Source organism: Diceros bicornis, chromosome 22 (assembly GCF_020826845.1).
Source record: "Diceros bicornis minor isolate mBicDic1 chromosome 22, mDicBic1.mat.cur, whole genome shotgun sequence".
In the NCBI taxonomy this organism is placed as follows: Eukaryota; Metazoa; Chordata; class Mammalia; order Perissodactyla; family Rhinocerotidae; genus Diceros; species Diceros bicornis.
The window spans coordinates 43625034-43639294 of NC_080761.1; the positions used below are offsets into that span (position 1 = coordinate 43625034).

Below are 14261 nucleotides of genomic sequence, written 5' to 3' on the forward strand. Positions count from 1 at the left end.
TTTTTATTTTCTAACATAAGGAGTCAATTTCTATTCACTAGCTTTTAGACTTTCTTATCTGTTTATATGTGAACGTAAATTCACATGCGTGTCTATTCATATCATGTCTCTTATACACACTTACTAGGCTGACTAAAAGCGACAGTCCCAGTAAGAACTGGTAGTGAATAATAAAATCAATTAAAATTAGTGAAATACTTCAAAAAATAATTTTTAAAGTGTTATGCAATTTTTCATTCAAAAGTTAAGAGAAAATTTAAATTGCTTTTAAAAATATATTATCTTTAAATTAATGACAGTTGGACAACTGGAGAATTATTATTGGAGATAACAAGCGTCAACAAAATAAAAGTAATGTAAAAAGTAAAGCATAAGCCAATAAATTTGAGAACCAAACACATAATGGTTTAGGTAATAAATATAAACTGCTTAAGTAAGTACATACTTATCAATAGCTACTTTAAAAGTCAATGGACTAAATGCTCCAGTTAAAAGGCATAGGGTGGCTGACTGGATAAAAAAACAAGACCCATATATATGCTGCATACAAGAGACACACTTCAGACCTAAAGACACTCACAAACTGAAAGTGAAGGGATGGAAAAAGATACTCCACACAAATGGCAATGAAAAGAAAGCTGGGGTAGCAGTACTCATATCAGACAAAATAGACTTTAAAACAAAAACTGTAAAAAGAGACAAAGAAGGGCATTACATAATGATCAAGGGAAGAATCCAACAAGAGGATATAACACTTGTAAATATCTACGCACCCAATGTAGGTGCACCTAAATATATAAAGCAATTATTAACAGACATAAAAACAGAAATAGACAGTAACACAATAATAGTAGGGGACTTTAACACTCCACTTACACCAACGGATAGATCATCCAAACAGAAGATCAATAAGGAAACATTGGCCTTAAACGACACACTAGAACAGATGGACCTACTAGATATATACAGAACATTCCATCCAAAAACCGAAGAATACACATTCTTTTCAAATACACGTGGAACATTCTCCAGGATTGATCACATATTAGGCCACAAAACAAGTCTCCATAAATTTAAGAAGATTGAAATAATACCAAGCATCTTTTCTGACCACAGCGGTATGAAACTAGAAATCAACTATAGGAAGAAAATCAGAAAAGCCACAAACACGTGGAGATTAAACAAAATGCTACTGAACAACGACTTGGTTAACGAAGAAATCAAAGAAGAAATCAAAAAATACCTGGAGACAAATGAAAATGAAAATAGGACATGCCAGAATTTATGGGATACAGCAAAAGCGGTTCTAAGAGGGAAGTTTATAGCAATACAGGCCTATCTCAACAAACAAGAAAAACCTCAAATAAAAAATCTAACAATGCATCTAAAGGAACTGGAAAAAGAAGAACAAACCAAGCCCAAAAGCAGTAGAAGAAGGGAAATAATAAAAATCAGAACAGAAATAAATGAAATAGAGACCAAAAAAGCAATAGAAAAAATTAATAAAACCAAGAGCTGGTTCTTTGAAAAGGTCAACAAAATTGACAAATCTTTAGCTAGACTCACCAAGAAAAAAAGAGAGAAGGCACAAATAAGTAAAATCAGAAATGAAAGAGGAGAGGTTACAACAGACACCTCGGAAATACAAGAGATCATAAGAGAATACTATGAAAAGCTATATGCCAACCAATTCGACAATCTGGAAGAAATGGATAAATTCTTAGAATCAAACAACCTTCCAAAACTGGATCAAGAAGAAGTAGAGAATTTGAATAGACCAATCACCAGTAAGGAGATAGAAACAATAATCACAAACCTCCCCAAAAATAAAAGTCCAGGACCAGACTGCTTCCCTGGTGAATTCTACCAAACATACAAAGAAGACTTAATACCTATCCTTCTCAAACTCTTCCAAAAAATTGAGGAGGGGAGGAAGCTCCCTAACTCATTCTACAAAGCTGACATTACCCTGATACCAAAACCAGACAAGGACAACACAAAAAAAAAGAAAATTACAGGCCAATATCACTGATGAACATGGATGCAAAAATCCTCAACAAAATACTAGCAAATCGCATACAACAATATGTTAAAAAGATTATACGCCATGATCAAGTGAGATTTATTCCAGGGATGCAGGAATGGTTTAACATTCGCAAATCAATCAACGTAATACACCACAGCAATAAAATGAAGAATAAAAATCACATGATCATCTCAATAGATGCAGAGAAAGCATTTGACAAGATACAGCATCCATTTATGATAAAAACTCTGAATAAAATGAGTATAGAAGGAAAGTATCTCAACATAATAAAGACCATATATGAGAAATCCACAGCTAATATCATCCTCAATGGTGAAAAACTGAAAGCCATCCCTCTAAGAACAGGAACCAGACAAGGATGCCCACTGTCACCACTCCTATTTAACATAGTACTGGAAGTCCTAGCCAGAGCAATCAGTCAAGAGAAAGAAATAAAAGGGATCCAAATTGGAAAGGAAGAAGTGAAACTGTCACTATTTGCAGATGACATGATTTTATATATAGAAAACCCTAAAGAATCCACCAGAAAACTTTTAGAAGTAATAAATGAATATGGTAAAGTTGCAGGATACAAAATCAACATACAAAAATCAGTTGCATTTCTGTACACTAACAACGAAGTAGCAGAAAGAGAAATTAAGACTACCATCCCATTTACAATTGCAACAAAAAGAATAAAATACCTAGAAATAAACTTAACCAAAGAGGTGAAAGATCTGTACACCGAAAACTACAAAACATTTCTGAAAGAAATTGAAGAAGACACAAAGAAATGGAAAGATATTCCGTGGTCTTGGAGTGGAAGAATTAACATAGTTAAAACGTCCATACTTCCTAAAGCCATCTATAGATTCAATGCAATCCCTATCAAAGTTCCAACAACATTTTTCACAGAAATAGAACAAAGAATCCTAAAATTTATATTGAACAACAAAAGACCCCGAATAGCTAAAGGAATCCTGAGAAAAAAGAACAAAGCTGGAGGTATCACACTGCCTGATTTCAAAATATACTACAAAGCTATAGTAACCAAAATAGCATGGTACTGGCACTAAAACAGACACACAGATCAATGGGACAGAATCGAAAGCCCAGAAATAAACCCACACATCTATGGACAGCTAATCTTTGACAAAGGAGCCAAGAACATACAATGGGGAAAAGAATGTCTCTTCAACAAATGGTGTTGGGAAAACTGGATAGCCATATGCAAAAAAATGAAAGTAGACCCTTACCTTACACCATACACAAAAATTTACTCCAAATGGATTAAAGACTGGAATGTAAGACCTGAAACTGTGAAACTTCTAGAAGAAAACATAGGCAGTACGCTCTTCGACATCGGTCTTAGCAACATCTTTTCAAACACCACGTCTGACCGGGCAAGAGAAACAATAGAAAAAATAAACAAATGGGACTACATCAAACTAAAAAGCTTCTGCACAGCAAAGGAAACCATCAACAAAACGAAAAGACAACCTAACAATTGGGAGAAGATATTTTCAAACCATACTTCTGATAAGGGCTTAATCTCCAAAATATATAAAGAACTCATGCATCTCAACAACAACAAAACTACCAACCCAATTAAAAAATGGGCAAAAGACCTGAACAGACATTTCTCCAAAGAAGATATACAGATGGCCAACAGACACATGGAAAGATGTTCAAAATCACTAACTATCAGGGAAATGCAAATCAAAACTACAAGGTGATATCACTTCAGGCCCGTCAGACTGGCTATAATTAACAAGACAGGAAACAACATGTGTTGGAGAGGATGTGGAGAGAAGGGAACTCTCATACACTGCTGGTGGGAGTACAAACTGGTGCAGCCACTATGGAAAACAGTATGGAGATTCCTCAAAAAATCAAGCATAGAACTACCATATGATCCAGCTATTCCACTGTTGGGTATTTATCCAAAGAACTTGAAAAGACCAATCTGTAAAGGTACATGCACCCCTGTGTTCATTGCAGCGTTATTCACAATAGCCAAGACTTGGAAGCAACCTAAGTGTCCATCAAGGGACGAATGGATAAAGAAGCTGTGGTATATATACACAATGGAATACTACTCAGCCATAAGAAACGATGAAATCCAGCCATTTGTGACAACATGGATGGACATTGAGGGTATCATGCCAAGTGAAATAAGTCAGAGGGAGAAGGTCAAATACCGTATGATTTCCTTCATTAAGTAGTAGATAATAACAACAATAAACAAACACATAGGGACAGAGATTGGATTGGTGGTTACCAGAGGGGAAGGGGGAAGGGAGGAGGGTGAAAGGGATAATTCGGTACATGTGTGTGGTGATGGGTTGTAATTAGTATTTTGGTGGTGAACATGATGTAATCTATGGAGAAATAGAAGTACAATGATGTACACCTGAAATTTTTACAATGTCATAAACCAATGTTACTGCAATAAACAAAAAATTAAAAAAAAAAAAATAAATATAAACTGCTTAAACTTTCCTATTAAAAGAAAAAACTTAATTCGTTTAAAACACAAACCCTATTGTTACTTTGTATGGGGAGAAAAGCTTAAAATCAAATAATTAGCAGTAAAAAGTAAAAGCAAAGATGGACAAAGACAAAGCAAGAAAATACAATGATTAGAGATAGCAATATTAATATCGATGAGATATTGATAATGATTAATATCAATATTGATATCTAAGAGAATTCAATGAATGTGTTGATTTTGAGAAAGAGGGTCAATATACATAGGAAGCCAATACAATACATAATTAAATTAAAAAGGTATGGAACTAAAATTCAAATAATATAAAACATCAAGCTGAAAATTTTAGCAGTAGATAGATATGTGACCACATACATGATGGTAGCATTGAAATTTCAGCACAATGCTATTAGTTTATTAAAATAATACAGAAAAATTACAAGGACAAAAAGAATTGGAAAACATGATTTAAAAGAGTAAATTAGTGGCTAAGACTCTGGGGCACTATAATATAGAATCGGAAATATAACTTTTTCAAATACTTATAAATCATTCACAAAAATCGAAATATATTAGACTATAAAATATCAATAATTCCTCCAGAGCAAAAACACTATAAGTTGTATGCTCAGATCAGAATGCCGGAAATTAACTTTAAAATAGTCTATAAACCAATCACTTTGATATTTAAAATCATGCTGATAAATTATAGTCAAGTCAGAAAGAAAAAAGAAAATGGGAGATTTAGTAATTAATGGGAATGAAAGCACTATTCTTAAAATTTGCAGAAGCAGTCTAAGTTACACACTGAAGTAAACTCATAGCTTTATCAAATATATGAATTGAAAATAAACTGGCCTCATTCATTCAAGTCAGTAAAAGAATTCTAAATACTAGAAAATATATTTATATAAGGCACCGTTTATCACACCAGAGATCGATCAGTGGTAGTTTCTTAAGCATTAGTTGCAAGGAGGAGTCTAAAACTAAAACAATGAATTTTTAAAATTCTGTTATATAAAAACCTATCAATCTGACTTACTCTTTGAATAGGTCTCTCTTACCTATGCATGATTTTGTAATATATGCATTGGTCATTTGGAAAATATTCGTTCACAGACATATTCAGAGCTTACAAATCTATATATACTTCAATTTCTATAATCAAGTAATTCATTTGTTAATATCACCACTGTTGTCATCACAAAAGTCTTTAAGTATTGGAAAGTTTTCAAGTTCACAGTGGTAGATGTTCCAAAGTTCTGATTTTCTACTGAAAGCTCAACTGTTATCACTGGGCAACAAATGTTTTCCTTGAAGTGACAAGTTCACCGTATAAATGTCTTGAGAAAATGTCTGTCAAATGTCCGAGTCTGAGTAACCATAGTTTGTCTGTCTGTCATTCTTGCAAGTAAAAATGGATTCTGTGAAAAGAGTGGCTAGTTTAGCTTACAACTCCAATGATCATATAAGTGCTTTTCCTCAAAACAATCACCGTGCAGGCAGCAGAAGTGCTTGTCACACAGAATTTTAAAAAGACTAGCACAGAGAAAATTAAAAGGTGTGTGTTCAAAAGTAAAGGTTTAATAAAATTAATAAACTTACTATTTCATCAGGGACATTCTTAAGTGAAACTGGTATTTTTTTTACTTCAAGTATATTACAGTGAAAAATATAATTACTAGTCCACTTTGGTGCCACTCCCTTGACTGACACGTAGCCACTAGCAGTTTTACCCACCACTGTTTTTGCACCATCAGTGTAACTTGTTAATGTGGTGAAAAAGGCAAATAACATCTTAATATTATTATAAAAATAATTTTGACCTCGTGGATCCCCTTAAAGTGTGTTGGGGACCCCTAGGGACCCACAAAGCACACTTTGAGAACTGCTGCTCTAATGAATTTCCCTGCACCTGCCCTGGTCAAGCCACTCTCTAGTTTACAATCCTAAAGGAACTTTCCTCAGCTTTCAAGGTAAAGTCTAACATCGCTAACATAGTCAGTCATCCGGCCTCTTTCCATTTCTCCAGCCTCGCTACACGCCATACTCCCATCGGTCAGTGGAGTCCACCCACTCTGCTCTTTTTCGCTTCTTTAAATCTACCTTTCCTGCTAAAGGTGCACGCTCTGCAGTTTTTTTTTACTCTGGGAGATTTTGCCCTCCACATGATACTTAACAAACTCCTACTCATCCTTGAAGTCTCATACTTCATATGACTTCCCTGGGGAAAACTGAAGGGTAGTCTAAATGATACTCACTGCCATGCATCTTTTCCTCCTCCTCTGTGGCCCAGATCCCAAATGTAAATATGTAATTACATCATAACTACTTCTTTAATGGCTCTGTCATTTGCTCCAATGTGAGCTCCATAAGGACAGGAACACATCTCATACTCTAGACTCTACCCCCAAGGCCAGTGAATGAACGGATGAACTGTACAACATACTTTTATATTTAGTCCACAGTATTAGGACTTTGGGGAAGATTTTTTCTTTAAAAAAAGAAGAGAAATGTAATAAAATACATTTAATATGTAAAAAGGTAACATATTTATTAAAGAAGAGAATGTGAACATATAAAAATAGAACAGATAAATACCAACACCACAAAAATGAATAGATAGATTAATATGAATAAATAAATAAATAAATATTTTATAACATGAGGTTCGGCTACAGGGCACCAGTTACATTTCCTCTAATTCTGAAAATAGTTGAACATAGATATGCTTAATATTACTGATAAAAATATGCCAAATATGATTCTAATTATTTTATAGCTGAAGCAAAAAATAACACTTTTGGAAATGACTGAACAATTAAGAGTCTGAGCGAGGACATTCGTCACTGAGAATCAGGTTCCTTCTCACTTCCTGAGTTTTCTTATGAGCTCGTTGATGAAGAGAAAGTGCCTCCTGATTTCCACTCTGACCATCTCCCAGGCACAGTCACTGTATTTCTTCTCTTTCAGGTAGAGATGGAGTCCCCGGAAGTACCTCTTCACGGCCAGTGTAGGGCCCACAGTTCCCAGGGCAGATCCTTCCTCTCCCGTTTCCTGCTCCAAACAGGTGTCCAGGTCTTCCAGCTGCCGATGGAGTCCAGTGCAGAGGTTGTCCAGGAGGGTCGTGTTCCAGGCAGCAGAGGAGCGCTCTGTGTGGAAGAGGTCGAAGATCTGCTGGAGCATCTCGTGGAGGACAGAGATGGCCTGGGCCTTCTGGAACTGGCTGCCATCCAGCTTCTCCTGGGGGAATTTGAAGTCGCTCCTGTACTTCAGACAGGAAAGAAGAGAGATTGTCTTCATTTGGTCCAGAGCTGTGAAGGTCTCCTGCTTTCTCAAGTCAAGGCTCTGAGGCAGGTAACAGCTAGTGGAGGAGATGGGGCTAGAGAAGATCATCACCAATGCCATCAGTGAAGAGATTGAAAAAGCCATTGGTAAGATCCAAGAAGACGCTCTTCTGGTTGAGATGGGAGATTGTGAGCTTTGGTCTAGCTTCTCTGAGCATCTTCTGTCTGTGTGCCTCTTAAATATTGAGCACAAGAGATTTCATTTTCTGAATTTTCCCCAGATCTTTGTACTTCCCCATTTTGGACTTTCCTTTCTCTTCAAGAGCCTGGAAACTTGTCATTACTTTCAACTCTTTCTGTATTCTTACAATTGAAGTGAAATTTATTCAATAAAAGATTAGAAGTCCTAATTCAAGGGAACGCTTATCCTCTTAGCAAAAACCAACTTTGAACTAATGAGAGAACTATCTGGGTCTTTCTTCCTGATGTTCAGAACGACTTGTAAGGAAACTCTGCTAGGTTGCTTTTTTAAATCTTCTTTCTGCCCCCCACTCGATGTCCTTCTTGGAAGTGTTGATCAAGTGTGAAAGATACCTCATTTTTATATGCATAGATCTCACCTTATTCTCTGCTGCAAAACATTCAGTTTATCAAATTTGGTTTTATTTACTCTACTTAATTGAGAAAGTACTGAATATTTACTATGTGCCAATCATTAGACTGAGCTCAGGCTGTACCAAGATGATTATACCTCCAATTCTGCCCTCAAGAGAAGTAAAGTGCAACCACTACAACCGTCCAGATGTTCAAGCAGTTAGAATGTGTCTTTGCTGCTCGTGGCAGACTTTTTGTCCTAGCCGAGGCCATTGTCCTAGCTCTGTCGAAATAATAGTTAAGCAACCCATTTTTTTCTTTGCTAATTTTACGTAATTTTAAAATTCTTACCTCTTCTTTTGCATTTGTCTTTTCACTTTATAAAAGTTTACCTAATGCTTCTGCAATCTTTTCTATTTCCACTTTGAGGTTTATTGCAAAAAAAAGGAAGAGAAAATGTAAGGGAAAAGAAGAGAGAACATATTTCCTGTATGATTTTCAAGACTCACAACTTTCCTCCCTCTTTTAACATTCCTAGAATGTAAAAGTAAGCAGTCAAGAAAAAAGAATGTACAAGGGAAATTGGAAAGTAAACACTGAAAATGAAAAAAAGAAGTGACATCTTCTCTATCTAAACCACAAAATGTCACTTAACTACACAAGTCAGGGATTCAGAGCTCTACAGAGTAACAGGTTTCAAACCAGCCCGTGTGAGACTGATGCAGCTGCAGACAGGTCCAGAGGAGAGCAGCTGGCTCTTCAAGGCAGGCCGTTACCTAAAGGGCTAGTTTTCAGCTTTGCTAAATCAGAGAATCTAGCCATTTATTTATTTATGTGTCTGTTTACTTTGTTCACAATCCACAGAGATGATCAGATTCCAAGGATTTAATGATACCAACTCACACTCAAAAGAGACTGGCTTACAGACTGGATGGCCATTTTATTAAGGTTTGTGAGGTCAGCTGTTACCTGAAGGCTAATAGACGTGAGTCATGTGGACAGGGCACTCCCTGTCACGTGAACGCAGACTCCTGTTCACATAAGAGATGAGATTAGAAATAAAAATGTTTCTTAGTGAGCTGAGAATTCAAGGAAGGGAAGCAGATTATTTCAGAGAAACTTCCATCCAGTTCCAATAGTTGGACGGTTAGTTTTCTCCATTGTAGGAACAGCTAACAGATGTTGAGTGCTTGTTTTGTCCAGGCATCGTTGTAGGTACGTTACGTCATCCAATCTTCACAACAACCCAATTAAATAGATATGATTGTCATTTCCATATAACAGAGGAGAAAACTGAGGTGCCCAAAATCACACAGCCAGTGCTGGCTGCAGCTGTGACATGGCCCCAGATCTAGCCCCAGAGTCCACGTCCTAGCCACTAGATTGGGCTGTCTCCTCCTACAACGTTCTTCTTGTCTTAGATAAACACTTAGCAAGTTCTCACTCTCCAATTTCCATTTGTCTTCATCACCCAAAAGCACCATTCGCTCCTTCCAGACACATTACAGTACACTTGAAGGGGCTCTAGCGCCCTTTTCACTTGCTAAGTTCCAGTCCTGCCTTTCACATGACCTGTTTTGTTGAGCTCTACTATTTCTTTGAAACTTCCTATTCTCATCTGAGATATTTTCAGAAATTATCCAGGAGGTTAAAGCATCCACTTAAAATTTATTCTTACTGTCTTTGTTTATAGAAGACTACCATTTTCTGACACAGTCCCCCCAAAATTTTATGTCTACTCCCTCATTGGCACACATAGTCATTTTTGTACTTGCTATGGGACAGAGAGCCCTCTGTGTGCCTCCTCTGTGACAGACACCTTGCTAGACAGTCGAGATAGGGCACTACTGTCCTCAAGGAGCTTACAGTCTGTTAGGGTAGTCAAATGTTAAACAAATAATTAGATGGATTATGTAATTATAGGCATACAGAGTGTAGCTAAAGGAGAGCGCTTCAGGTTAATGAGGAGTAACGTGGAGGCAGAACAGTATAGCGCTAAATACCACTTATGGAATAAATCGAGGCTTTCACCAAGTTAAGCAACCACTCTGAGTTTTCTGTTTCCTCATTTGCAAAATGTAGATAATTATAGTAATTATCTCATAGGGAAGCTGTGAAGATTAAGTGAAACAATGTCTGCAAAACACTTTGCTGAGAGCCTGTATAATAAAAGATTGCTGCCATTAATATTATTAAAAATAATCTGTATATTACAGATTCAATGAAGACATGTGATGATTAACTTTGAATGCAGCCCAATTATCCCTGAGTATGTTGTAGGATAGCACTTGTCAATGGAATATCTAAAGAGATGAGATTATCTGCATTACTGCATAATGACTGAGGCAGAGTTTTTACCGGGGAAGGTTCTATTTGGTAGAGAACAGAGAGAATCACACACAGGCAAACTTGACCCTTTTAGGGAAACCAGCACCTAGCAAAGTGCCTGGCAGACCATAAGTGCACCATAATTTATTTTTAACAAATCTTATCTGCGAAACAATGTCTTCGGTGATTTTGAGACGAACTCAGAGGATATCTTTAAGATACATATACAGTTGAAATCTTTTGAAGAAGGAGGAAAACTGTAAATAAGGAAAAAATCAGAAAAATCAGAAAAAAGAAGAAAAATCTCATCTTTTATAAGCACTTTTATATTTCCTGCTGACTTTGAAAAGCCACCATTGACTGTATGAGTATTTCTTCCTTCTCTGCCTTAATCTAGGCTTTTCTCCCCAAGAACTTTCTAGGAGGTATGGAAACTATGTTATAATACTATGTGGATATTGTAATGGCATGTGTGATTTGGAGTCCCTCGTCTAGGCACTCATATCAATAAGCGCACATTTTTAATTGACTTGGTAAAAAAAAAAAGTAGAAAGGGAAAGGAAAGGACAAAAAATGGAAAAACCCAGAAAATGAAAGTTTCTATACTCACTATTTAAAAGGTACTCATTGCCAAAAGTCCTCAGAACTTGCTGCGACTTCCCCTTCAGGTGTTCTTGCAGAATCCTCCAGCTTCCCAATGGCCCTCCCAGTCTCTGTGCTGCTGGCCCTGGTGATGCTGTGCTCCAGCCCCGCCTGCCCTCTGGGCTGTGACCTGCCTCTGAGCCATGGCCATCAGGAAGCCTTCACACTTTTGAGTCAAATGGAGAGAATCTCCATTCGGTCGTGTCTGAAGGACAGGGCTGACTTCAGATTTCCGCAGATGCTTGTGGACGGGCACCAGCTTGAGAAGACGCAAGCCGCGGCTGTTGTGCACGAGACGCTCCAGCAGATCTTCCGCCTCTTCGGCACCAGCGGCTCTCCTGCGGCTTGGGATGACACCCTCCTGGACCAATTCCTCGTTGGACTTTATCAGCAGCTGGATGACCTGGAGACATGCTTGGGGAAGGAGACGAAGGTGCAACAGTCACCCCTGGGAAGTGAGAACTCCAGGCTGGCTGTGAAGAGGTACTTCCACAGAATCAGTCTGTATCTGAAAGAGAAAGAGTACAGCGCCTGCGCCTGGGAGGTGGTCAGGGTGGAAATCAGAAGGTGCTTCCTCTTCATGAACAAGCTCACAGGGAAACTCGGGAAATAAAGAAGACATTGAATCGGAAAACACTTCATCTGATCAACTAAATGGCTGTTTTCTAAGACTCAAAGTGCAATCTTCATCCCTATTTTTATGCCAGATGAAAAATAAGTAATAGCCAATGTATGGGATTATCATAAAATTATATTAAGTGTTGTAAGTTAGAAGAAGTTGTTTAGAACAGAGAAATGCACAATCCGTTTGCTTTAGCTGAAAAAACTTTTGTAAATTTATTTATTTAAATTATTTGTAATATTTATGCTATTCATAGTATTTAAATATTTATTGTTCATATCATTTGCTTAGTATTATACTTTGTCCCCAACTGCTGTTCATATTTAAGTTATGGGAAATAAAAGCAATTTTTAAAAACCAATTTTGCTTGCACAGACTTTTTGAATAAAAACCTCACCCTAAGCCTGATCCCACTAAGTAACCTAAGCAAGGTGCCTGAGTGAAGAGGAAATAGGTGGAGCCCAGCACGGGTCATAGCACAGTGGACATCTTGAGAAGGCATTGAATACGATTCCCTAAGACATAGCTTAGAGGTGGAAGGGAGATCTGAGGACAAAAGCCCAGGGCATGGACACCATTACCCGCTTGGGGCCTCCAACAACTGGAGATGCTTCAAGGTTTAGCGAACCACCTAAACCAAGAGAAATGAATCTAGACATGTGGACACTGGAGAGTCTTGGAGAAGGCTGAGGAAGGGAGGGTGAGTAAGTTTTCGACACTTGACCACTCCTGATGTCTTATTTCTTATTCTTATATTCTAAATATTTCAAGCACAGAATAGAAGGAATTATCCCTCTAATCAAAATTAATTTAATCATAATGCACATTGAAATATGCTTTTATTTTCCACGATGGCTCCATATTTATTATTTTATTTGACTCTCAAAACTCCCCTCTGCCAATTAGTTGTAATTTTTTTTATCATCACTATTCTTATTCACTTAACAAATATTGTTTGAGCTCCTACATTGTAATATATACTAGGTGCGATGCTAGGTGCTAGAGTACAAAGTTGAATGAGATTATACCCTGTACTCAAGTTGTTTATAGTCTTCTAGACAGCTGGCCTAAGGAGAAGAAAAGTGAGGTTAGCAAGTGGTATATCTTTGAAAAATAAAGAGAATGGACACACTAGCACCTCTCAGACTCAGAATCATTAGTATTAAATCTGAAATGGATTCTGATTAGTGTCTGGCAGAATTTTGTGTCAAATCTTGATTAGATGGGAGAAGATACCAGGAAGCAAACGACCGTTCACCAGACTGCGAGGAGACATCACAGAATCCAAGGACAGGGCCGGCCCTGTGGCTCAGCAGTTAAGTGCGCGCGCTCTGCTGCTGGCAGCCCGGGTTCAGGTCCTCCGTGCGCGACGCACCGCTTTTCCGGCCACGCTGGGGCCACGTCCCACATGCAGCAACTAGAAGGATGTGCAGCTATGACATACAACAATCTACTAGGGGGCTTTGGGGGGAAAATAAATAAAATCTTAAAAAAAAATAAGAATCCAAGGACAGGGGTCAGTAAGTGCCAATACAGGTGACTGATGGTGACCACCCTATAAAAGTGAAGGACACGTGACATCCAAATTGGCAAGGAAGAAATAAAACTCTCTATTCACGAATGACATGATCTTAATTTAGAAAATTTTAAAGAATCCACACACACAAAACTATTAGAGCTAATAAACGAATTCAGCAAAGTTACAAGATACAAGATCAACATGCAAAAACTAGGTTGTGTTTCTATAAACTAGCAATGAACAATCCAAAAAGGAAATTAAGAAAAAATATTCTATTTATAATAAAATCAAAAAGAATCGAATTCTTAGGAATAAGTTTAACTAAGGAGGCACAAGATTGTAACGGAAAACTACAATACATTGCTAAAATAAATTAAAGAATACTGTATTAGTCAGTTCAAGCAGCCATAACGAGATATCACAGACTGAGTGGCCTAAACAACAGAAATTATTTTCTCACAGTTCTGAGAGCTAGAAGTTCAAGAGCAAGGTGTGATTAGGGTTGGTTTCTGGTGAGGCCTCTCTTCCCGGCAGGTAGAGAGCCACCTTCTTGCTGTGTCTTCACATAGGTTTCCCTCTGTGAACACAGAAAGAGAGAGACCTCTGGTGTCTCTCCTCTTCTTCTAAGGACACCAGACCTATCAGATTCGGGCCCCATCTCATTTACCCTTAATTACTTCCTCAAAGGCCCTATCTCCAAATAAGTCATTTTAGGGATTAGGGCTTCAACATATAACGTTTGAGGTAACACA

General features: G+C 37.5%; 2 protein-coding genes across 2 annotated transcripts; one reads left to right on the plus strand and one right to left on the minus strand.

Annotated features, from left to right (window-relative positions):
• Nucleotides 1–7253: 7253 nt before the first annotated feature.
• On the minus strand, nt 7254–7949 carry LOC131419799 (interferon omega-1-like). The gene has a single exon (XM_058565330.1). The coding sequence runs from the start codon at nt 7947–7949 to the stop codon at nt 7386–7388; it is 564 nt and encodes a 187-aa protein (XP_058421313.1). The 3' UTR covers nt 7254–7385.
• Nucleotides 7950–11375: 3426 nt separating this feature from the next.
• Nucleotides 11376–11981, plus strand: LOC131419801 (interferon alpha-2-like). Its single transcript, XM_058565331.1, has one exon. The coding sequence runs from the start codon at nt 11424–11426 to the stop codon at nt 11979–11981; it is 558 nt and encodes a 185-aa protein (XP_058421314.1). The 5' UTR covers nt 11376–11423.
• Nucleotides 11982–14261: the final 2280 nt, after the last annotated feature.

What these genes read in the sequence shown, in the direction of transcription:
- LOC131419799 (XM_058565330.1), bottom strand. Translation starts at nt 7,949, where the DNA reads ATGGCTTTTTCAATCTCTTCACTGATGGCATTGGTGATGATCTTCTCT.
- LOC131419801 (XM_058565331.1), top strand. Translation starts at nt 11,424, where the DNA reads ATGGCCCTCCCAGTCTCTGTGCTGCTGGCCCTGGTGATGCTGTGCTCC.